General features: G+C 42.9%; 1 protein-coding gene across 5 annotated transcripts in view; it reads left to right on the top strand.

Annotated features, from left to right (window-relative positions):
- PARD3 (par-3 family cell polarity regulator) overlaps positions 1-22,589 on the top strand; it is a 705,675-nt gene extending 683,086 nt beyond the window's left edge. For 3 of the 5 annotated variants that reach the window (XM_030797833.1, XM_030797834.1, XM_030797835.1), the window contains exons 22-24: positions 1,115-1,235; positions 12,418-12,545; positions 20,591-21,655. In XM_030797833.1, coding sequence (XP_030653693.1) covers positions 1,115-1,235; positions 12,418-12,545; positions 20,591-20,984 — 643 coding nt within the window. In that variant the 3' untranslated portion in view covers positions 20,985-21,655. Of the gene's footprint in view, positions 1-1,114; positions 1,236-12,417; positions 12,546-20,590 lie in introns of all 5 variants that reach the window. The other 2 variants (XM_030797831.1, XM_030797832.1) reach the window with 2 other exon arrangements.
- Positions 22,590-25,610: the final 3,021 nt, after the last annotated feature.

The following is a 25,610-nucleotide window of genomic DNA, read 5'->3' on the forward strand; positions in this document are numbered from 1 at the left end:
CTACCCAGTATTTCCCTGTCTCCCGTCCACATCACTGATAGGATGAAACTTACTGCTTTAGTGAATGGCATAGACCAAAAGTGCTGTGAGATTTATGATTGATTTAATTTTGGTCATCAATCTCTATTACTCTTGTGAAAATACTCTTTTTAAAATTCGTATTTTACAAATGAAGAGCTTTGGAGCCTGATACATGTTTTACAAAGTAATATGCATGGCATAGTGAAATGAGGGTTGGACTGGGAGCCAGAAAATCTGGATTTTGGTCTCACTTTCCCCACTGGCCAGCTGGGAGATCCCCAAACAAACCACTTATCTTCTTTAAATGTCAGTTACTGCATTTGTAAACGTGTGCGTAGGTGGGTGGGTGGGTGGGTGTGTGAAATACTACGTTCTGCACCTATCTTATAAGGCATTTCTGAGAATAAAACAAAATTCAATACTATACAAAAAGAAGGCCGTATTGTTATTAACTAACTGGTTAAATCAAACTACTACTTGAACTTATTTTTAAAGTGTTTTTCATTTTTGCTGTGAGAATCGCATTTTATTTATAGACCTCTGATGACTCATAAATAGGAACCTCATGTCATGAAAATATTGCTGTACATTTGTGCAGCTGTATTTCATGGTGTCCTCTTATTTGATTATTACAACTCAGATATTTAGAGTAAAATTATTATCTCTACTTCATATATTTAAAAAACTTCAGCTTAGAAACCTTAAGTACGTTAGTCTAAGAAGGTACAGAAGCTAGGGCCAGACCCTGTTGTTTCTGACTTTTAATGCAATGTCTTTTTCAAAAAAACTTCCCTGCCAACACCTTGCCAGATAACAGAAAGGAAATTAAGCTTTTAAAGAACAGTGCAAAAAAACAAAAAAAAAAAGAATATCTAAAAATATTGTTTACCCTCTTGAATATCTAAAATACCTCAATAAGCCTTAATCCTAAAACCAAAATGAAAACATATTTTAAATGCCCAAATATTGTTATAAAAATTCACTTTCTCTTAAATGGCATCATTTCACAGCAAGTTGCCATGTTTTGCTAGCAACTGTAGTTCACAGATAATATTTCTGATGGGTATTCACTGCTGCCTCATCTCTCTTTCAGTAACAGATCAACTCCTAGCAACCATGATCGGATACAGCGTCTGAGGCAAGAATTTCAGCAAGCAAAGCAGGATGAAGATGTAGAAGATCGTCGACGGACCTATAGCTTTGAGCAACCCTGGGTAAGTAATTGGTTCTTCAGCACACTGAATGGTCCTACAACTTCCCTGCAGCAAAGGCCACTAAGCTATGACCTCAATGCTCTATGAAATGAGACAAGATGGAGCCAAATTCCTTTGACCTTTAACATATTGACCTTTTCCTCATTTCCATCTAGGTTTCATCATTGCTAATTTCATTTTATATCTTGTTCCACCATCTGTCCATTGCCTAATAGGTTTCACTAGCCTTATGACAAGACATAGCAAAAGTATTCTCACTCTCAACTAAGCATTTTTTTAAATTTAGTAAATATTTTTCTATAGATAGATATTCTCAGAATCAGAGCCAAAATTAATTTGTTCAACACTTCTCCATTGTGCCTATAATGTACAAAGTACAGTGTTTAGTAATTCTTTTTTTTAAGAGATGAGGTCTCGCTTTGTCACACAGGCTACAGTGCGGTAGTGCGATCATAGCTCACTGCAGCCCCAAACTCCTAGGCTTAGGCAATCCTCCTACCTCAGTCACCAGAGTAGCTGGACTATAGGCAAGTGCCACCACACCTGGCTAATTTTTTAGTTTTTTGTAGAGACTGAGCCTCACTATGTTGCCCACGCTGGTCTCGAACTCCTAGGCTCAAGTGATCCTCATTCCTCAGTCTCCCAAAGTGTCAGGATTACAGTTGTGAGCCACTGTGCCAGGTCTAGTAATTCTTGATTCTTTAATGTTTTGCATCCCCCTTGTGTATTTGTTGAATCCATCTTATTCCAGTTCATCCTCCACATAGCCACCAGAGTGAAAAAATTTCAGATGGCTTTCTCAATGCCAGAACTGTGTTCTGATCTTGTGTCTCACTCTAGAGATGACAGCACTTCTGAGAGTGGAGGTGTTGGGGCAGATTTTTTGAGATGATGGGGAGTTTGAAGAATCTCTTTGGGAGACTTGAGAGTGAGTCTGTTAGAGGTGAATAAATAAGTTCCTTAAGGTAGGAAACTGTAGCATGGGGTATTAGGAAGTCCAGGCAGCATGGTAATTTGACCTAACCGGCAATGCTTAGAGGACTGGGAATAGAAGGAATAAATTTGTGGATTAATTCTTTAGTGGGGGTTGGAAGATAGACATGGCAGAAAGCCAAGGCAGGTGCTGGAGTCCTACCAAGGACACTGGGGAAGCATCGTGTGGTCCAGGTGGGGTGGCAAGTATAGCTCAAGGAAGGATTAGCCTCACAGCCTAGCAGTGTGCAAGAGGGCTCAGGATCTAGGGGTTCTCAAGCCTAGGAGGTTGTGGTCAAAACAGTATAGTTTTTGGACTCTAGGATCTTGGAAGTAGAGGTGATAGTTCAGACGATGTTGAGGTCTAAGGCGTGCCATCTTTGCATGTGAGTTACAGAAGTAGAGTGGAGATTAATGTCCATAAAGTTGACAAGTTCAGTTCAGACAAAGTGTTGGGAATATCATTTACTAAATATTTGGAAGAGTAGGACAGAATGAAGAATAGTGTTATAAAAGGCTGGAGGCCAGGCATGGTGGCTCATACCATCACCCCAACACTTTGGGAGGCCAAGGCGGGAGCATTGCTCGAGCCCAGGAGTTTGAGACCAGCCTGGGCAACATGATGAAACCCCATCTCTACTAAAAATACAAAAATTATCCAGTCCTGGTGGCACATGCCTGTAATCCAGGCTACTCGGGAGGCTGAGGCAGAAGAATCACTTGAACCCGGGAGGCGGAGGTTGCAGTGAGCCAAGATCGTACCACTGCCCTCCAGCCTGGGCGACAGAGCAAGACTCTGCATAAAAAAAAAAAAAAGAATAAATGATTGGATGTCAGTTACTAAACCCTTTGATGAAATGAAAGTTTAAGAAGAAGCTGAATGTAAAGCAGATGCAAGTAGAACCCCTCTAGTTGACTATAGAGGCTGGATCCTGTTAGCTGCTGCTAAAGATCAGAGCTTCTCAAAGTGTGGTCCACAGAACAGCACCTTTAGCATCACCTAGAAACGTGTTAGAAATACAGATTCTTGGGCCCTGCATTGACCCTACTAGATCTAAACTTCTACGGGTGGGGCCCAGGAATCTGTATTTTAATAAGCTTTCCAACTCATTCTGAAACAAGTTCAACTTTGAGAATCACTGTTCTAAAGTCTAGACGATCTCTGAGGTCCTTTTTGGTCCTGAAACCCAATGCTCACAATATATTACTCTACATAAAGCAAGAAACCAATAAATGCTGCTCATTAAGGGATTTAGTGACCAAATTAGAGTTTGAGGAAGATTAGTTTTCTGGAGGAAAGGCAAAGAGGAAAATATGCGAGAAGCAGTACTACCGTTGACCCTTAAAGAACATGGGGGTTGGAGGGCCATCCCCCTTCCTCCTCACACAAACAATCAGAAGTCCCCATGCAACTTCTGACTTCCTGAAAACTTAACTACTGCACTAATATCCTGCTGTTGAACAGAAACCTTACCAATAACGTAGACAGTTGATTAACACACACTCTGTACGTTATATGTATTATATGCTGTATTCTTACAGTAATATAAACTAGAAAGAAAATGTTATTAAGAAAAAAAGAAGAGAACATACATTTCCTTTTCATTAAATGGAAGTGGATCATCATAAAGATCTTCTCCATTGTCTTCAGATTGAGTAGGCAGGGGAGGAGGAGAAAGGAGTAAGTCTTGTCTCAGGTTGGCAGAGGTGGAAGAAACTCTGTGTGTCAGTGGACCCTCAAAGTTCAAACTCATGGTGTTCAAGGGTCAACTGTAGTTTGAAGAGCTTTAACTTAGTTCAGGTGAGGAAGATGGGGCAACTGGCAATGTGGGATCAGCATCCAGGTGTAAAAGCACCTCATGAAATCAATTCTTGCCTAACTTTGGGAGGTTATAAAACAAGTTCCCTGGAAAATCTCTAATTGTCTTCTGCAACAATATTACTATTAATGGCATTTTTCTAAGGTATTTAGTTCATTTTCCTAGATGATCAAGCAAATTGAGTCATTTCCATGTAGCAACATGACAGAATTATGTTAATCTGCTTATATTGTTTGGCATAATTGACTCAATCCATTCCTACTACATTTCTTGAAACAGGATTCTTTTGTGATGTGTGATAAATACATTCTTAACTATGTATTTTTACACAAAGAGGCTGAAAAGAGTAATGAGCATGGTGTCAAGCTGAAGGAGAAAACAGCAGCTGAATATGGAAATAGTTAACACACATGCACACAGTTCCAACCTGGCACAGCCTCGCCTGAGCTTATCATTCTCCATACCATGCCATGAGGAGCAGTGTTCGTCATTTGACTTTGCCTGGGAGTGTGGATTCCAAACCAGCATCTTGACATTTACTCTTTAACTAATTACTGAATTCATCAAATTCATTGAGTTCTTACTATGTCCCAGGCATTGTGGTTGGTATGGGAGAACAAAGATCGAAAAGAAAAAATGCCCTCAGAACTCTCCAGTGGAACTGATAAAAAATAAAGGAATACTTGGTACCATATAGCAGAGGTAGGCTAGGGGTGTGCATGGGGTGTTGAGAACCACGGAGCTGTGAGGACCACATCAGTGTGCGGTGGTCAGAAAAGGCTTGAAAGAACCCCTCTTTGAAGTTGGAATATATTTTAAATATATAACAGAGAAGCAGACATATGTCTTTGAGAACTCAGATTGATGAGTTTATTTCTGGTTTCTGACATCGTATCCACATGCGAGACCTCCAGGTTTGTTTGAGGCTAAATGAGTGTTTCCTACTTCTTAGTTCTAGATGTTTTTCATTGGGAAAAGTGAAAATGATTTGAAATTCATTTTGGTTTCTTTATAAGATTTTAACTTTGAATGAGAACAGTGAATAGGCTGGAATGCATTTCTATGTTATCTACTTAATATGAACAATCATGTTAGGGAAAATGTTTGAAAAAATCTTGTACCTTTGGAAACTCAACTACTGAGGGTCGTGGACCAAATTATTGTATATCAAAATGCCATAGCAACTTCAGACAGACAACTTGGCTTGTATTAGTGTTTCCGGTAATGAGTGAGCAGGGAATTATTTGGATGACAGGCTGATTACCTTAGAAATGGAATAATTTCCTAAATTATGGGTCACAAGTTGACCTTTTCTTTTCTTTTCTTTTCTTTTTTTTCATTTTCAAGCAACTGAGATCTTGCACCATTTTACTGATCATGTAAATGAGCTTAAAGTGACTGGAATTCTACTTAGTGTATTAATTTTCATACCAATTCTTATGGTTATCTTAGGAAGAGCTGCTCAGTTGTTTAAAATGTAGCTTGGTCTGTGGTTTTAATTATCTGTTTTACAAAATGAGCTTTTTGCATCTTGGAATCCTTTTCTTCTCTTCTCTTATGTATTCTGACCTTGAAGGGTCACTGTATTTGGAAGGGATAGGACCATGATCTCATTCACTGGAATAGTTTGTAATCATTTTAGTTTTAAGGAACCACAAACTCACCTTCAAGCTGTGTATACAACTGAGCCCATATTAGTTGAAATTGTCATGCTTGTTAGAAATGCCCACACACAAAGTGCAGCCAGATGTGTCATATAGAAAAATATGTAAGCCAATTACTTTACATACAGAGCAGGATGCTGCAGAAAATTCATCCAAGTAGCCCTTTCAATCCACCTATTTTGAAAATGTTCTCTATAAGCTCTAGCAGTACAGAATGCACCTGTTCCTGGGCCTTTGTTCAAAATAATGTCTGGGCCTGAGGGAGCTGATTTGGGGCCCAAAAGTTCTTTAGATGAGCAGAGGCCCAGAAAATTTCCTTAGCTCCATAATTGAAGTGAATTCTCTCCCAAGTTGAGCAAGAGAAGAAGAAAAAGCAACTTCTTCCTCACTTAGTGCCAGGTGCAACATAAATAAAGCAGCAAGTTGCTTTAAATCTTTCTTAAGATAATGGAACAATAGGTGAGGTTAGGGTTATTATCACCGAGCTTCGGTATGTGCAGGACTTAGTGTTGCTTTTAAAAGAACTAAATTGCAGGCTGCAGACATAAGTACAGTATGCCCTAAAAACTTTGCAGATACCTGAGTGTTGCTCACAAGGAGACTTGCTGGCTGAGACGATTGATAGATGGGATAATGGAGCCTTTAATAATAGCTGTATTGCTAAATCCTTTCCATCCCAGGTTGGAAGTGACTGAAAGTAGTTTAGTCCTTCAGGTAGAAAATTGATACTCTGCAATGTGAATATCCTCTTCTCCCTCAAGCTTGCTTGTTTCCTAGCTGTCTGTCTTTCAATGAATAACAAAATCTGTCCTTTTCTCCCTTTTCCTGTTTCAGACTTTAATAGCTCTCCCTGCCCTCTTAGGGCTCTGCCTGCTTTAATTGGCAAGGCAATCACAGCACACAGCCACTGTGTACCACTAGATTGCCTCCCTATGCCTGGGGAATTTCAGAAAATGGTGGTTTTCCTTTTGTTTCCATCTTTTTTAAGACTTAAAAAGTATCTGCTGTCATTTTCTCATAGCGGCCTCCATGCCTTGACTCAAAAAATGCTGCCTTAGTTGACAGCCTTGAAATGAGTATAACCCTAGCTCTAGTTGGGTGGAAATCACCTCCCATAGAAATAGACCTGGAGGGCTGGGCACGGTGGCTCACGCCTATAATCCCAGCACTTTGGGAGGCCCAGGTGGGCGGATCGCGAGGTCAGGAGTTCGAGACCAGCCTGGCCAACATAGTGAAACCCTGTCTCTACTAAAAATACAAAAATTAGCCGGGTATGGTGGCAGGTGCCTGTAATCCCAGCTACTCAGGAGGCTGAGGCAGGAGAATCACTTGAACCCGGGAGGCAAAGGTTGCAGTGAGCCGAGATCACGCCATTGCACTCTAACCTGGCTACAAGAGCAAGACTCTGTCTCAAAAAAAAAAGAAAGAAAGAAATAGACCTGGAGATAAGCCATCTGCAGAAAGGTGCCGATCACACATGGAGAGAGCCTCTGTACTGTCGCAAAGTCAGCACTTTATTCTGCTCTGTGACCTGTCCCCTAGCCAAAGGCTCTGTGACTCATGGCCATGCTATGCTCAGAAGCCTTGGGTGGTGGGAACTCCTGAAGCTACCTTGGGTTGCCATTAGCCCAGACACTAAAGTGCCTGGCTTGTTTTGTAGAGCAACCTTTTTATTTTCAGTGTTCCTGTTGCTTAAGTTGGGGGCGGGGATAAAAGATCTAAGCACTGGTGTGAAAGATGAGGTGAAGACAAATACTATTAATACCAAAACATTCATTTCTAAAAACTTCATGAGGGAAACGGGTGTGCTTTGCAGTCTTTTCAGCCATTACTCACATCCTTAGTAGCAATTAAGCTTTTCAACATTCAAGACCCACAAGAGTTCAGTCAATAGTTACATAATTATGGCATGTGTGGGTGGGTGCAGAAGGCTGGGAAGGCAGGATGGGTAGACAAAAGTTAACGTTGTTTTGATTAAAAGTTGTACATAAGTCTACTGAAGAAAATAATTACCAATATTAGCACTGGCCACTTTTCAACAGAGTCAACAGTTGACACTCTTTACATGATTTAATGGCATAAAAATGATTTCTGCTCCCTACCAAATCTTTAAATTGCTACTCTTATCAGAATATGGAATTCTTATTAGGGTCACAGCTCATATGAATTGCTAAAGTAAGGATTGTGAATCTCAAGGGAATGCCATTGGTCTTTTCATCATCAGCATCATTCTCACCATCATCTTCATCACAGGTTTTCATTCAAAGTGCTTGAATGTTTTGTATTTTATTTTTTGTTTTCTATATGTGCCCTTGGACGTACGAAATTTTGCAGATTTTTATCATTCATCATTTAAGGAGAAAATCTGCTTAAAATGATCCTTTATAAAAATATTACGTGTGTGTGGGTATATATATACACATGCACACCCACACATACTTACAACTATTTTCCTTATCTATAAGAAGAAAAATGATAGATTATATGAAATTATTGAATATTCTATGTAAATGTTAATATAACAATGATTTTATTTCATAAGTGGCAGCACACTTGCATATTAAGCTGTCAAAGTCTTACAGTATTACCTAGTTCTAATTAGTACTGAAACTTTGTACTGTGGATATTATTAACTATTAAATATTTCGTTTTGTATTTTCATTTTTTTCTATTTTTATTTTGAAGCGATGATTTTATTTAATTAAGAGAAATGCTTAATGACTTAATTCATAAAACACCGTATGAGACCATTACAAGCATGTAATCTCCAGCACTTTGGGAGGCGAAGTTGGGAGGATCACTTGAGATCAGGAGTTCAAGACCAGCCTGGGCAACACAGCAAGACCTTGCCTCTACAAAAATTAAAAAGAAAAAAAAATTAACCAGGCATGGTGGTGCATACCTGTAGTCCTGGCTACTGAGGAGGACAGCTTGAGCCCAGGAGTTTGAGGCTGCAGTGAGCTATGATTGCGCCACTGTACTCCAGCCTTGGCAACAGAGCAAAATTCTGACTCTAAAATAAAAACAAAAAATGTTAAAAAAAAAAACTGTGAAAATATTTTTTATATTTTACCCTACTAAATGATACCAACATTGTATAGCTTCCTCAAGCTCGAACTATTATCCTTTTATAATCTATGAGAAAGACAAGTACTTTGTAGTCCACTTACAAAAAAAAAAAAAATACATATTTTTCACTTGTGGTTTTAAACATAGGCCATGAAGAGATTCACATATCGTGGCTCTCCAGCGTCCTGTGTAATATATACTCGTGTGTTTATTTCCATCTTACAGTCTCTATTGTTATTATGGCCCTGGCAGCCGTGGTTGTTTTTTTATTTAAAAGGTCATTGCTTGTAACCAATTTCATCACAGGGTTATTTGTAATTTGCACTGTTAGAACAGAGCTTCGCCTTGTTCTCTGGTGAATCTCCAGAGTTATTACAATTATGCCTACCCAGGTATTTCCCTATGTGGGTGTTACTTTGTCGCTGCAGTTGTTGATGATATTTTATTTGAAAACATACACTTCTCTGTGAGGTTACAAATTACCTCTTTTCTTCACTTTATTTTTGTGCTTGGACTCAGATACATTATTTTGTTCCTGCCATAGGGATTGAAGCCACAGTGTGTAAAATTCGAGATTGCCATTGTAATACTGTTCATCCAGTTTTTGTTTTTAAGAGGTCTGCATTTAAATTGTGAATTAGAGGGGTGATTTTTTATTCAGGCCAAGTGTCAAACTTGCCAGGATGAACTTATTTAGTTGTTGCTCTGGGCTGGTCATGTATGCAATCTTCCTTGAAATATGTGACCTGTTAGAGAGTTTTATCTTAAAGATAAGAGTGATTCTCTTTAGTAACCCACCCTTTTGCAAGTTCTGAAAAGAGAAATGGAGTAAAATATTAATGATGAAGCCAATGTTTATGTTTCTTCCTGGTGAGCATGATAGTATGAAATATGTCAGTTTGCTGATCCCAAACTCTTTCACTCCTTTTAAGTTTTCAGACCCCATATGCTGATAATGTCATCACTGGAATGTATCCAGATCCAACTAGATACTTGTAGCCGATAAAGTTTGAGGTGAACAGTGTCAGAAAACACACAGCAGAAAAAGCAAGTCCTTCAACTTCTTTTTTCTCTGTCAGAATCAAATTTTCAGGCCTATGGGAGAAACAACTTAAAAATACACCTGAAATTTCTACAAGACCTTGTAATTTCCCTTCACATCTCCACAAGCAGCTTGTCACAGAACAGCACGAGCTTAAAAAGCTGGTTACTAAATCCTGCTGCAGAATGCCAGATCTTTCAAGACTGTTTGACACATGCATATAGCTTACACTGAGTGAAAAGGAAAGGAAAATGCGGTTCTTTTGAGGGTGTAAAGGAAATGGTGTAGTGTTTTCTTTCTGTCCAGTGGTTTATCTCAAGCTTCCCATTGCTCACCATGACAAGAAAACAGCTCAGTTTCCTTTTTGGCCAGCGTCGTCAAGTGTTATGGAAGAAAATGTCTGTCTCTTTTAATGCAGTTGATGAACATTGTTTGCATAAGCAGAACTCTCTCAGCGAAGTGTTTTTCTTGCTGAAGGCCTCACTGATGTGTTATTTGAACGGTGTTGTGAAGCGGGTCTCTGAACACACATTTGTTCCAGTGAGTGTGGTTATAAAGCCCCTAGTAGAGACTGGGGTGTTGTAAAGCCTAATCTCCTCACACATTATTTTTGTATCGGGATATTTTTAATATGCTCACTAACTAAGCCCATATGCTTTGAAATGTTTGTCCTGTATATTGCTTCATTACTGCTTGTCAACAAGTAAGGTTGTGCTGGCTTTGCAGAAAGAGAACAATAGATGATGCTTGATTTCTTTCTGTGCTGGCCAAAGCCAACCATAGGAGCCATTCTTTTGGTAACAAGGCTACCTGTTATCTTACAACTCGCCAAATGAATGCTCAGACTCTGTTGTTTTAGAAAATCATTATCAGGGCAAAGTCTACCATTAGCTTTCAACTCTAAAAGAAAATCAATAACTGGTTTCTAACAGACATTCCTCACTCAGACTATGCCTGTTGCACAACGTTGCATAACAGAGGGGGAACTGAGGGTGGCCAGTACTGAAAAGGATCACTTAAGGGGCCTACTGCTGATGCTGTGACAAACATTGGGATGTTTCATAAATGTAGAGGCATCATTGTCTATTTTGAGCACAGCTACTTTTATTTCAAAAGGCCAGATCTAGAAGGTAAGCTAACCATTGTCAGTGAGAAATTGAAGCATCCCAGAAACCTGATCTATACAATGCAGTGTACACATTCAGTAATCTGATTTCGGTGAGAAGCACCAATCACCAGATGACTTGGTGACCAAAGTATGTTTTTTCTTTTCTTTCTTTTTGTTTTTCCTTTTTTTTTTTTTTCTTTTTTTGAGACAGGATCTTGCACCATCACCCAGGCTGGAGTGCAATGGCACGGTCATGGCTCACTGCAGCCTCAATCTCCTAGGCTCAAGTGGTCCTCCTGTCTCAGCTTCCCAAGTAGCTGGGATCACAGACATGTGCCACTGCACCTGACTAATTTTTAAATATTTTTTTGCAGAGACAGGGTCTCACTGTGGTGCCCAGGCTGGTCTTGAACTCCTGAAATGGAGTGCTAACCAAAGTATTTAGTTAGAAGGATTGAAGTGTTCTCTATAGGGGATGATTAACCTAGGTAAATTGCCATTTCCTAATAACTAAGGTAAAATGCATCACCTAATAACCAATTTAAGTAGCGATTAGCTTTTGGGTTTGTTCTTTTGATAGGCATTTCTTTTCCCTGTTTGGCTGCCATCTGTGGATTGCAGGAGACCTGTTGGTACCTAGTTTAAACTAATCTTGGCTTAAAATTTCACTGTCATCCTGTAACAAAAGGGGAATCAGCTATACTGTATCCTGCTGTAAAACTAAAATATATACCTACCCCCCAAAATTCATCAACATGGCCACCTCACAAGTGTGCACTCCTGGACTTTCCCACTTTTGAGAGCTGGAGCAAATTTTTATTTTTATTTTTTTGGCATTAACATGTTCTAGTTTTTGGAAGAGCCTCATTCTCATTGTATCTGCTCTGTGTATTCTGGAGAGAGGTAAATGGTGTCTTATGTCAGCATTTACCAGGCCTCATTTAAAAGACTAGACGCTGGGTTTAGTGGCTTACACCTGTAATCTCAGCACTTTGGGAGGCTGAGGCAGGATTGCTTGAAGCCAGGACAACAAAGGGAAACCCCATCTCTACCAAAAAAAAAAAAAAAATTAGCCAGGCATGGTGGCCTGTGCCTGTAGTCCCGGTTACTCGGGAGACTGAGGTGGGAGGATCACTTGAGCCCAGGAGTTCAAGGCTGCAGTGAGCCATAATTGCACGACTGCACTCCTGCTTGGGTGACAGAGATCCCATCTCTAAAAAAAAAAAAAAAAAAAAAAAAAAAATTAAAGAAGACTAGAAAGTTTGATCTCTTCAATTTAAACCACATGCCAAAGCCAAAATCACAGTTTAAGAAAATTGAGTGTTTGTGGGCTCATAAGAGCAAATATATGTGTGCCACTTTTCTCAAAGAAACGATTTTGAAAAACAAATCACAGAATTTTCAAAATTTTCAAAGTCAATTCATAAGAATCGAAATGGAGTCAACCAGTGGTGTGATCTGTACAGATCTTTCTGGTTAACGATGTGCTTGTATTTTCCTCTTCCAGCCGAACGCACGGCCGGCGACGCAGAGCGGGCGGCACTCCGTGTCCGTGGAGGTGCAGATGCAGCGGCAGCGGCAGGAGGAGCGCGAGAGCTCCCAGCAGGCCCAGCGCCAGTACAGCTCTCTGCCTCGGTATGAGGACGCTTGGCCGAGCCTCCAGATCCCCCCCGGCCCTTTAAGATCCCCCGCCCTTTAGGAACGCGCTCCTTCCCAAGTCACTGGGGCCTCTCCAGCTTGCCCCTGGTAGCAACAGAGGAACCAATAAAAATGTCCGGTGGCTACTGTTCCTTAGCGTGGATGGGGGGCTGTCGTATTGAGAGGCCAGGGGAAATGCCCATTGCAGGAGATGCCAGTATTTTCACCCACAAGCTCCCTAAAAAAGTGAAGCGACTCGTGTACTGGCTTCTTAGTATTGGCTCTCCTGCTTCCTGTGTGGACAAGACAGTATCTTCATCTGAAAAATGGGAAGATAACCCTTATTTGGCTTAGCACATAGGGTAATTAGAATAAATGATACTTCATAAATCCAGAGCTCCATAAAAGGCTCGAGAGTCAGTGCTGCATACGCCGTGGTTGTGTGGGATCCGTGGGCCCAAACCTCACTCTCTTACTGTCCCATCATCACTGCTGTCACCCATGTTTAACTTTAGAGGGTCTCAGGGATGTTGAGCTTGTTAGCTGGGAACCGAGCAAGAAACCCTTACCTGCCTGCTCCCCAGGGGAGACGCCTTGGCCCAGTTCTCTGACAAAGGCCTGCAAGGGTCTCAGGGTGACTGAGTGCCAGTACATTGAAACAGTAACTATTTTTCCATCAAAGTTTTTCTTCCAGGCATAGTAAAGAATAAAAATGTTGAAAAACATTCAGCTTTTTAAACTTCCCAAAACAGGTGACTCCTGTAGTCACAATTCTTATAGGCATTTGTTGCTGTATTTCAAAATCAGGTGACAAAGACATATTTTAAGTGGGAAAAGATTCATTTGCCATGTTGATATCAGGTAGACTTTTGACTTTGAGCAAAACAGTTTTGGGGAGTTAGGAGACAAATGCTTATCTTGACTGACCAATGTAGAGTGATCTTGATCAATTTCTAATAAAGATGAGTCCTGGCCAGGCACGGTGGCTCAGGTCTGTAATCCCAGCACTTTGGGAGGCTGAGGCAGGCAGATCATTTGAGCCCAGGAGTTCAAGACCAGCCTGGGCAACATGGCAAAACACTATCTCCATAAAAAATACAAAAATTAGCCGGGCATGGTGGCACATGCCTGTAATCCCAGCTCTGTGGGAGGCTGAGATGGGAGGATCGCTTGAGCCTGGGAAGCAGAGGTTACACAGTGAGCCGAGATCACACCACTGCACTCCAGCCTGGGTGACAGAGCAAGACCCTGTCTTGAAAAGATGAATTTCTTTACATGTTAAATAATCACTGTAACAACCACGAGGGACTTCACCACATGGACACAGGTCAGCCAAGGGGACATGGATGTGAATGAGTCTCCATGGGGATGAGTGCCATCTATTACAGCAGTTTATTCATTCAGTTGTTCTTTTTCAATCCATAAGGCTATATATATCCCTTTGAGTACTAAATTATTTTTTCCTTTAAAGAGGAGAATTGCCAGGTTCTTTAGCCTGCTCTAGGTAAGAGTCATTAAAGTTTTGGTCTTTATAGGACCTTTGAGATAATCTTATCTTACAAGGAAACAGCTCAGAGTAAGTAAATTTCCCCCAGCTCACACAGCTAGTAAGTCATTTTGCCAGCATTCAAACCTGCACCTGCCCATGCCCTAAACCATGATTTTATAAGGCCCGTTGCTATCAAGGGCTTCTGCCCCCAAATTTTTTGAGACAGAGTCTTGTTCTCTTGCCCAGGCTGGAGTGCAGTGGCGTGACCTTGGCTCACTGCAACCTCCACCTCCCAGACTCAAGCAATTCTCATGCCTTAGCCTCCCAAGTAGCTGGGATTACAAGCATGCACCACCTTGCCTGGCTAATTTTTGTATCTTTAGTAGAGAAGGGGTTTGCCATGTTGTCCAAGCTGGTTTCGAACCCCTGGCCTTACTTAAGTGATCTGCCCACCTTAGCCCCCCAAAGTGCTGGGATTACAGGTGTGAGCCACCACGCCTGGCCCCAAATTTGGGATATTAACAGGTGCAAAGTTCCCCTCAGTGCTCTCCTGCCCTCAGCATTTAGAAGGAGGTCACTGTGTGAATCAACCCAGTGAATCAAATGCCTAAGCACTTGAAGAATTAGACATCAAGGTTTGTCTGTGTAAAATCCACCCTATCCCCCACTCCGCCACTCCCCTCCCCGCCACTGCCCTCCAGTCTGTGTGGCTGCATTCCATCGGAAGGGTGAGCTGACAGCATGGACGAATTGGCCCACCTGGCATGGCCCTGTCTGCACGACCACACGGGTGGGCCAGGGCACTTCATAGCTTGTGTGGACAGTGTTGTCAGGGCAGGGTCTGTGTTCTTATTTTTATTGGCCAATTGTTTGGCTTCATATATTTTGGCCGTGCCTGAGAGTGTCTCTAAGGATTGAAAGAGAAACATAACAAAGTGTGTATAATGAGAGCAGTGACGTGGGAGCTGCCAAGGGCTGAGAAAGGGAGGAGGGAGAGACAGCTGTGGGCAGGCCGGGAAGGCAGGGCAGTTGCAAGGGAGAAGGGGCACTTGGGTCCCAGTCCTCAGAAGAGGCAAAAGACAGAGGCAGGTGCTTCCACTGAATTTCTCCTGGTTGCATTCCAAAGTAGCTCATGCATTCCCACCGAACCTTTCGTCCTCACCTTCCCATTCCTCTCCCTTCTTTACTCTCAGCCCCGACATCTCTTCCCTTCTCCGCCTCTCCCTGCGGAAGCGCCTGGTAGAGATACCTATATTTACATGCAGAGGAGGGTTGCAGCCGCTACCGCTAGTGCCTCCGCTGTTATTTAGTGTTGCCCTAAATAACTACAGCTTTCCCTCTGGGTTAATTGTAGCTCCCTATTTTTAGTCATTTTATCCTATTTAGATATGAGAAAAGCAGACATCCTCAACTTAAAGAGTTATGTAAGTTTGGGCAGCAGAGGCTGGTAGGCTTCTGCAGTATCTTCTTGTCTTCCTTTAGAGAACAGTTTATCAATGGGAATCTTCCTGTCTGTGAGGGAGATTAGGAACGTAGAACCCTGCATCCAGCTTGATGCCTTGCAAAGCAGCCCCACTCTGCGGCAGGCTTTGTGCAGAGATCTGAAGGAAGGGAAAGAAAGCAAACAGGAGGTCAGGGGGACCGCAGCCACCTCCATGAGCGTGAGTCAAGTCCAAGTTTCTGACATGTGATATTCTTCAAAGACACTTGACCTCTGCTTTTCGGATGTTGACAATTAACAGAGTTTTGTCTAAACAAGTTGGTATGGCATTAGAAACCAAAAAGATTACACACAGAAAAAAGTATAGTTACAAAGTGGAGCATAAAATAAAACAAATGGTCTGTGCTTTGTATCACTTGCATTAGATAAGGTGGTTTGAATTAGAGGCATGTATATGAGGAAGAATGGTTTGTAAATTCTAACTGTAAGTAAGAAACTCTATGGACAGAATTCAAGTCACATTTTGGAATGTCAATGAGAAACACTGGCCAGGTGGTAACACTAGTTGGCAGGAAAAGGGACCTGTGTGGTGGCCCCACACTCAGTTCTCAATCAGAGTAGGATTTTTGTTTGTTTTTCTTTTTCTAAAATAATTTATTTTTTATTATAAATTATAGGCCGGGCGTGGTGGCTCACGCCTGTAATCCCAGCATTTGGGAGGCCAAGGCAGGCAGATCATGAGGTCAGGAGATCGAGACCATCCTGGCTAACATGGTGAAACCTCGTCTCTACTAAAAATACAAAACATTAGCCGGGCGTGGTGGCGGGCGCGTGTAGTCCCAGCCACTCGGGAGGCTGAGGCAGGAGAATGGTGTGAACCCGGGAGGCGGAGCTTGCAGTGAGCCGAGGTCGCGCCACTGCACTCCAGCCTGGGTAACAGAGCAAAACTCTGTCTCAAAAAAAAAAAAAAGAAAAAATTATAAATTGACAGTTTATAATTGTATAATTTGTGGGGCACAAAGTGATGTTATGATCTATGAATACACCATAAAAGAATTAATTAAGTTTAATTAATCAAGTTAGCTAACATATCCATCACCTCAAATATTTACTCTCTCAGCAGTTGTGAAATGTACAATACTCTGTTATTAACTATACCTACCATGCTGTGCAATAGAACAAACAGAAAAATTGCTCCTCTGTCATTGAGATTTGTACCCTTTGACATCATCTTTTTTTAATTCCGAAATTAGTTTCTTTCCTTAATATCCAAAAGGCAGCCCCCAAACGGAATAGAGGCGTGCGTAGTCACAGGCACTGGTAAAGAGACGTAAGGTTCTTGGTTTGGTGTTTCCCTTCATTTTCTTTTCCTGCCTCTCCATTTCCTCTTCATCTTTCTCCCCTCCCTCGGCTCCCCGTCTGCTGTGGTCTGACTTCCTCGAAAGCTTTGTGTACCTCACCCTCCAAGCTGTGTCTCTGCTCCCTCCCACGTTCCCTCCACAAGACCCATTTGTTATGTCTCCAATCTACTTCCCAACTTCTTAGCCTCGCTCCCTCTGTCTTCCTCCATCTCTCTGTGTCCCCCTCACCCTGGTGGCTTAATGGCTTTCCTCGGGCATCAGATCTTTGGTCTGAGTCCTCTCCATGCTGATGGTCTCCAGGCCATGTTGGAGGTGGTTGTAATCTTTAGGTGATAATCTTTAGGTGATTGTTATTGCCAAACCGCAGTAGTTGCTTTGAGTGGATTTAGCAATGTCCAGGGGCTCATTGCAGGACCAAGCAATCCTATGTGTTGGTTATAAAGAAATTCAGTGAAAGGAGATTGATATTTTGTTGCTGTTGTTACCCGTGGCCTTAGCCAAGGGCTCACAGGACAGCAGGAAGAACACGGGCTTCCCTCTGATCTCTGCAGCAGTGTGCCAAAGTTGCCCTCGCTTAGCAAGGGTTCCTTTCTCCTCCGGTGCTTTTCTGTGTCTTGGTATCTCTACTCAATCCCTCCAACCAAGGAAGGGAAAGCTAACTTTAAAAAACAATTTTTGGCCGAGCAGAGTGGCTCATGCCTGTAATCCCAGGACTATGGGAGGCTGAGGTCAGCGGATCACTTGCGTTCAGGAGTTCAAGACCAGCCTGGTCCAACATGGTGAAATCCTGTCTCTACTAACAGTACAAAAATTATCCAGGTGTGGTGGTTTGTTCCTGTAATCCCAGCTACCTGGGAGGCTAAGACAGTTGAATCACTTGAACCCAGGAAGTAGAAGTTGCAGTGAGCCAAGATTGCACCACTGTACTCCACCCTGGGCAAAAGAGTGAGGCTGTGTCTCAAAAACAAAATAATTAAATTAAAAACAATTTTCTTCTTTGGTCAAAAAGATGCCTCCCTAAATCCAGAGCCTTTTTTTCTTGTTTTCCTCTTTTAGAGATGAGGTCTCACTTTGTCACCCAGGCTGCAGTGCAGTGGTGCAATCACGGCTCACTGCAGCCTCGACCTCCTGGGCTCAAGCAATTCTCCCACCTCAGCCACCCAAGTTGCTGGGACTACAGACACCCATCACCACACCTGGCTAATTTTTTCAAAACATTCTTTGTAGAGATGGGGTCTCACTATGTTACCCAGGCTGATCTCAAACTCCTGGCCTCAAGCAGTCCTCCCACCTCATCCTCCTAAAGTTCTGAGATTACAGGCCTGAGCCACCACATCCAGGCTCAGAGCCTAATCTTTGAAGGCAGAGTGACTTTGTCTTCAAACTACTCCTCCGGGACCTATTAGTCAATCACTTACTGAGTGCGAGTCACTTTTCTAAGCACTTTACATGTGTTATTTCATTTCTTTCTCCCCACAACCTTTCAGGGTTAGAGATTATGCCTGTTTCGTAGGTAAGGTAACTTGAGCCCAGTGAGCATAACTCGCCCAGTGTCACACAGCCAGGCGGTGGCAGGCTCAGGATTTGAATCTACATTGCTCTGAGCCTAAGCCACTCCCACCTTGCCTTGCTGCCTGGATGCCAGATTTCCTAGTGCAGGAAACTCTTATTGTCTGTTTCCTTCCCTTGGTCTCTACAATTGGCCCATTTCTCATTCTCTCCTTAATCAAGAGCACATAGATACTGCTAACTTCCTTACCAAGGAATTGTGTGTGTGTGCGTTTGTGTGTGTCTGCGTGTGTGTGTGTGTGTGTGTCTGTTTGTCTTATGTGCATTTTACCCACATATCTTACTTCAGACCTCAGGGCAGTCTGCTTCCTTCTCTCTATACTGATTAATTTGAAGAAAATTTTAGCTACAAAAAATTCATTCTCCCACATTGTTGTAATTTCCATCCCTAACAAACCTTTAGTGAATTCTCCCTGTTTAAATGTAGAAAGACCGTGTCTTCCGGGGATGATGCAGAATCCACTTAGGGTGCACAGCTGCCGTAGAGCGAAGCCTGGGGCTCCATGAAGCTGGGGAGGAAGGGGGTTGGTGGATCTTAGTAGGCCAGGGATGAAAAAGAGGTGAAATGTCTGCAGCCTATTTCTGATTATCTTCAGACTGATAACTCATAAAGGAATCCCATTTTTGTTGCTGTAATATCAGTCACAAGTTCCTTGTTTTAATTAAAGTTTCACGATTAATGTCAAATCCCTGGTTTCATGCCGGCATTTTCCAACAGTCTTGTCTCTGGGCAGATTAATTTATGACTTTTTAAGTGAAGATAATCAGTGCTTTAGGCAAATAAACTATTCCATCACATCTAAGGATTCTTGCCTGGGCCGACTGTACAAACAGTGCAGTCTTCCGTTAAAAGAGACCCAGACAGACATGCTATGGAATACTCATCCAGTCATCGTCGTAGCCAGAGATGATGCTGGACATTACGGTCATTTTCCTTACTGAAAATGTTCCCAACTACATTTTAGGCCATATGGAGAATGGGTGCGTTTCACTCCAAACCATATTGATGCAATTGTGAATGTCCAAAAATGCAAATTGCATCATTCCTGCAGGAGATGCAGTGGCTTCCCAGACCTTCTTTTCCTTCCATGAAAGTCTTTGTGAACATTCAGCTGTGTTGTGTGTGTTGATGGAGAGGGCTGAGCAATACATACTGTTGCCAAATGATTTTCTTATTGATAAATGGAGCAATATATTTTGTTTCATTACTCAATTGTCTCTCCCCCTCTTCTATTTTCAAGGCAAAAAAATTAGGGCATGTCTTCCTTTCTGGCACAGAATTGTTTTACTTCATCATAGCCGATCTTATTGTAAATTCATAAAACCATCTAGAGACTTGATAGTAAATTAAAGATGTTTCAAAACAATAATGTTTCCTGGAAATCACGTGCAACTCTGTTGCAGAAGTGGGAAGAATTTGAAATTTCTGATTTACTTGCCTATCCTGGGGCGACAGAAAGCAAGTTAAGTAGGTCACCCTGGCCATTGGTGAAGGTAAATGTATAAGAAAATAGTGCTTACTCTACAGACTTCCGGACTGTCCGTCCAACCTCGATGAGCAGGTATCCCGGAGAGTGTAAGTTGCTGACATACACAACTCGAAAGCCAGAGCTTTAAGGGACTGCCTGTTGCATTTTTTATCATAAAGGAGTCTAGACTTAAATCTTTCATAACCGAACTCATACTGTAATCCATTACATGTACTTCATATTAGCTAGCGCTTCTGGCATTATGGTGGCAGCTGTGTAAAATATTTGTTGTGCTTGTTTAGAATTGAATTGTAATGTTCTAAGGTGAGCAATTATTCCTACCATGGAAGCTGCCAAACCTCTAATGCTTCTATACTTTGCCAGTGTGTCTAAATTGCAGGAGATATTGGTACCCTAAGCAGAACAGACACAACTTTCTCAGATACAGGAGGATGACCCTGTTTCTAAGTAGCTGCACAGTCTAGTTCTCTCTCCTGTTCACTCGTTGTTAGTTTAGTTGTCTAAGACTATGCACTTGCTGAGGACAGTCATTTTTGAATTCTCCAGCCCCTATCGCAGTGTCTGGCATGTGATGAGAGAACAGGAATATTTGCTGAAACGTGAAAATGCATATTCCATCCCATCGTGCCCCCTTTCCTCCCTCTCCCTCCTTCTTCCTACCCTCACACTAACCTTTGGGTTTTGCTTTCTAGGCAAAGCAGGAAAAATGCCAGCTCGGTCTCCCAGGACTCTTGGGAGCAGAACTACTCCCCCGGGGAAGGCTTCCAGAGTGCCAAAGAGAACCCCAGGTACTCCAGCTACCAAGGCTCCAGGAACGGCTACCTGGGAGGACACGGCTTCAACGCCAGGGTCATGCTGGAAACTCAGGAGCTCCTTCGCCAGGAACAGAGGCGGAAGGAGCAGCAGATGAAGAAGCAGCCTCCTTCCGAGGGGCCCAGCAACTATGACTCGTATAAGAAAGTCCAGGACCCCAGTTACGCCCCTCCCAAGGGGCCCTTCCGGCAAGACGTGCCCCCCTCCCCTTCTCAGGTTGCGAGGCTGAACAGACTTCAGACTCCTGAGAAAGGGAGACCCTTCTATTCCTGAGTGCGCAAAGAACGGATGCTTCATGTCACGCAATAAAAGACATTTTCCTATGAAGACTTGTATTTTGGGAGTTTTTTTAAAACCTCGATGGTACTATGGAGTATTTCTGTTGTTGGTATCAGTGCCTTTAAGCGGTGTAGGCAGAGAAATGGAAGGCCTTAATGTCGTTGCCACTATGTCTCAAGTGTCTGTTTCATGGAAGGATTTCCCACCCTGTGACAATCATCTGTTCGAGGCGTTCATATGCTCTGCGCCTCTCCACAGTACCAGGAATCTCAGCCTGACTCATGAGTTGTCCACGGCTTGGTTGTAACATCCCTGCACCACTTGGAGTGACAAATTCACCCGAAGTGGAGGATGACGTGCGGCCCTGTTTTTCCCTCTAAGTTCTCTTAGCTATGGGATGACATCTCAGCCTCTGGTGGAGGAAAAGTGGGCGACATACACCAAAAATTGGGGCTTTCTGGTACTTCACAGCACAGCCATTTGTCATACTTTGTCATCAGCGTGGTTTTCTCTTTCCTTTCTCAGCTCCTTGTGATGGGAGAGTCGGTCATCCTATTACAGAAGCTAAGCCATAGTCCAACATTGTTTGGTCACCATGGGGCTCCTTTTGTAACTGCCTTATAACTCAACATTACCAATAAAGTGATGATCCTAGTCTGCGTTTATACATACGCTTGTTCGCTCCTGTTCCTGACACGTGGGTTGAGTCACCACAGCTCTGTGTGGGGAACGTGGGAGACAGGAGTGGCTCCTGCCGGGGGAAGCTGGGCCTGCCATTGGCCCTGTGTCTATCATGAGGGGAGAGCTAAGAAAGAAATTCTCCTGGGAAGAGCTCATGGCCCAGTACATCCCAGTAATTATTTTAATTAGTTTTTGTTCTGACAGCTTGTCAGGAAGGGCACAGAATGGGACAGAGATAAACCAGACAGTCATTTTGATCTGCTCTCTACGGTTTTTCAAGTCAGAGGCAATTGATGCTTGTCTAACGCGTCCACACACTGCATGTCTGACTGGCGATGCCACGCTCCTAAGTAATTCTGCCATGAAACATAAAAGACAAAGGAAAAGCCATTACACATCACACAGAGAACATTTTTGGGTCCCACAGCGGCGGTGGCAGGAAGTTCACTCTTGCGTCAGTATTTGAGTGTGTGTGTGTCTCGGGGACCTCGGTGACTCCCATCTTCCTTCATCGTTCTGAACATCCTGTATTGTAAACCGTGGCTGGGGTGCTAAAGTGCCTGTGAATCCCGATGTGGAAAAAGCTGGAGGTGAAAGCTCAGCATACCATGTATTCACTTGAAAAACAGAAAAAAAGACATGTATGGATATACCTATTTTTTTTTATTGGCACATTGTATTTTTGTGTTGACTTGTTTTTAGAAATGATGTGTTCACACACATACCTGTGTCTCTTCTGCATTTCTGTGTCATGGTTCTGTTTCTTAATCATGTGCGGTGGTGTCTAAGTGGTATTACCAGTGTACGCGCAGTGACCTTGGATGACAGTGGCTCTTTCTCACAGCCTCCCCTGAGCTGTGAGAAACAGCTTTCTCTGTACATATGTGACTCCTAATAAAAGGCATATTTCTTCCTGTTCTTTTGGTGTCTCTGGTGTTCCTGGGCAACCTTGCCTAGCTGGGGTTTTTTAAAAGGTATATTAACAGATGTGATTTATTTATATATATATATATATATATATATATATATATTTATATTTAGAGAAAGTTGGAAGTTTCCTCACATCTGAGGAAACTTTGCATGAAAGGGGGCAGGAGAACCCTGGGGCCCACTCTTGGATGAGGATGGAGAGGGGGACTCACTTGTCCCTTGGAAAAGATGGTCCCCATTATGACATCATTCTCACTCTTAGTCCATTAAGACAATATACAGTCTTACAGTTGGAAGTCTCAAAGTGGGAAGTTTGCAAACACAGGAACTGGTGGTTGATTGCATATTTGAGCACCTGAGGAGAGAGGGGAAGGGGAGAGAGAAGAACCTTCATGAGTCCACTGCAAGGCCCAGGCTGCCTAAAGAAGCCTGAGGAGTTCTGAATTGAAGGAACCAGTACAGCTCGAACTAAATGAATGAAAAATTATGCAGAAAGCGACATGATATTCCCATGACTGCCCTTTGCACCCTTGGAATCATCCTAGCAAGCCAGATGTTTTGATTGAGTCCTGGCCTTGAGTCCTATGAGCCCAGAGAAAGGTCCAGATTCGCGTCCACTTCCAATACAAACCTGGTTCTTTTTCCCAAATTACAAAGTAAGGCTTTGCTGTTTCTTTAAGAGGGACGCCCACAGATATGCGTGTGGCGTTTTGAAGGCATAAAGGGTGCTATGTCCCTAGGTATGTCTTGTGCACAAATACAGGAGATTTGGTCGCCACGCAAATGGCAGGCTTTGCGAGGACCTGTCAAAAATGCCCTCTTATGGAGCACCTAGCATCAGTGGGTTGTCATAGCAACCCTCATCCTGTCACTAAATCCAAATTCTGTCACCTCAAGATTAGGAATGAGGGGTGCGTGGCAAGCTGAGGCAATACCATCTCCTTGGTTCTTTCAAGCATGCCAGGTGTGGGAAGTGAAAAGGGAAGATGGACAGGTTTGTTCATTTTCTCCCTGAGCAGGAGGCCCATTGCTAATGCCAAAACACATGGCTTATTTGTCTCAACTGACAGCGGACAGCAGAGTAGGAGAGGCAATAATCGCATATTGTGGGGACCCAAGTCACAAAGGGACCTGTGGGTTGAAACTGACAGTTTGAGCGGCACTGGGAAGAGAAGTAGGAATGGTCCACAGAGAAGTCAAAATAGGCTCTATGAAGCAATCTTGACTCAGCAGACCAGCCTCCTGGCTTCAGGACCTTTTGCTAAGACACAAGGGTATCCCCTGGGAGGGCTTGTTCCAAGGAGGAGCCAGCCCAGGTGCTGTCAAGATGGGCACTGGGATCTGCCCAGCAAAACCTGCATGAAAGGGGAGCCAGGGAGACCCTGGAGCCCACTCTCAGATGAGGATGGAGGTAGCGGAACTCACCTGTCCTTTGGAAAAGATGGTCTCCACTATGGCATAATTTCTACTCTTAGTCCATTAAGACAGTATATAGTCATTTGTATAAGAAATTATAAAAATAATACTGCATAGCATATCTATATTATATGTAATTGAAGCACTGCCATCCACCTTCTCTTTCTGTGGTCAGACCGAGGGCAGCTCAAAGGTCAAAGTGTTAGGGTTCAATCACTTGGCGGTTCATGGTCCAATGACCACAGCCAAGGAGGAGTTCACCAAGGGTTTTATTATTGGCAACACGTGAGGAGGATGCCAGGGATAGTTCCCAAAAGCAGTACCTCCCTGAACGAGGTGAAAACAGCTTTTATTGGGCTGGTGAGCTGAGTCATCGTATGTCAAGCTTGTTCAATCTGCAGCCCAAGGGCCACATGTGGCCCGGGATGGCTTTGAATGTGGCCCAACACAAATTCGTAAACCTTCTTAAAATGTTAGGAGGTGTTTTTTTGCAAATAAAAAAATTTTTTTTTTTAGCTCATCAGCTATCGTTTATGTTAGTGTATTGTATGTGTGGCCCAAGACAATTCTTCTTCCAACGTGGCCCAGGGAAGCCAGAAGATTGGCCACCCCTGTGAGATGGAGTAAAGGTGGTGCAGGGACAGTCATTGATCATGCTTCTACATCCTTCACATGGGTAGAAAATGGCAAATAAGTTCCTCCCTCGGCGGGGTGTTTAGTGCAGTAAAAAGAGTTCACCAAAGTTCCCTCCAACCAGGCACCTCTGGGTCCAACTAGTTTTTATTTTGCTGGATCTGGGCTGCTTCCTGGAACTTTTGTGAAGCAAGGAGAACTCAGGGTGCAACAGTTACCAGTGGGCACTTTTCCACAGGCTCCCAGAAAACCCGGGGACCCTGGGTTACAAAAGCACCCCACAATTGACAGGGCTGTCCCAGAACACGCAGAGAGCAGGACCCCAACTTCTCTGGGTTTCTGCCAATGAAGTCCAATAGATCCAATGAGAGAGGGCAAACCCAGTAAATTTTCTGTTTCATGGAATTTGAAAAGAGGTGGAAAATAAGCAAACCACTTTGTCAGGAATCTTCTTTGTGATCATTGGCCGCAAGAAGTATCACAACGAGGAGACAGCGGGTGGGAGACCAGGCATCCCGGTGGCTTCTCTGTCCATGCCATTGCCCTTGTTTCACCCACATACGGCAGTCGTCAAGAATGCTGCCCTGCTCCAGTATTTTTTATTAGAAACTGCACACATTTGCACTTTCTAATGTAGTTTTGCATGTGTCATTCTATATTTGGTTATTTTAATGGGTTTCTTGTTTCATACGATGAGTCCTTAAAGCTCAGGTGTTTCTGAAACCAATCTAGGATGAGGCAGGTAGTTCTTACTTTCTGGCTTTGTTTGCTAGTCATGGAAGAGTAAGTCATGAGGTTCAACTACCCGCCTCCAGGTACATTCCATTAGAAACGTCCTCCTTCCGATAGCACAGTGTACCATGTATTTAAATGTCTAGTTAACAGTCAGCTTTTTTCTTCTGGGGTGGGGAGGAGGGAACAAAAATTACTTGGATAATGACATGTCAGGTAAGGAGATAA

The sequence above is a fragment of the Nomascus leucogenys genome, chromosome 18, assembly GCF_006542625.1.
Source record: "Nomascus leucogenys isolate Asia chromosome 18, Asia_NLE_v1, whole genome shotgun sequence".
Taxonomy (NCBI): domain Eukaryota; kingdom Metazoa; phylum Chordata; class Mammalia; order Primates; family Hylobatidae; genus Nomascus; species Nomascus leucogenys.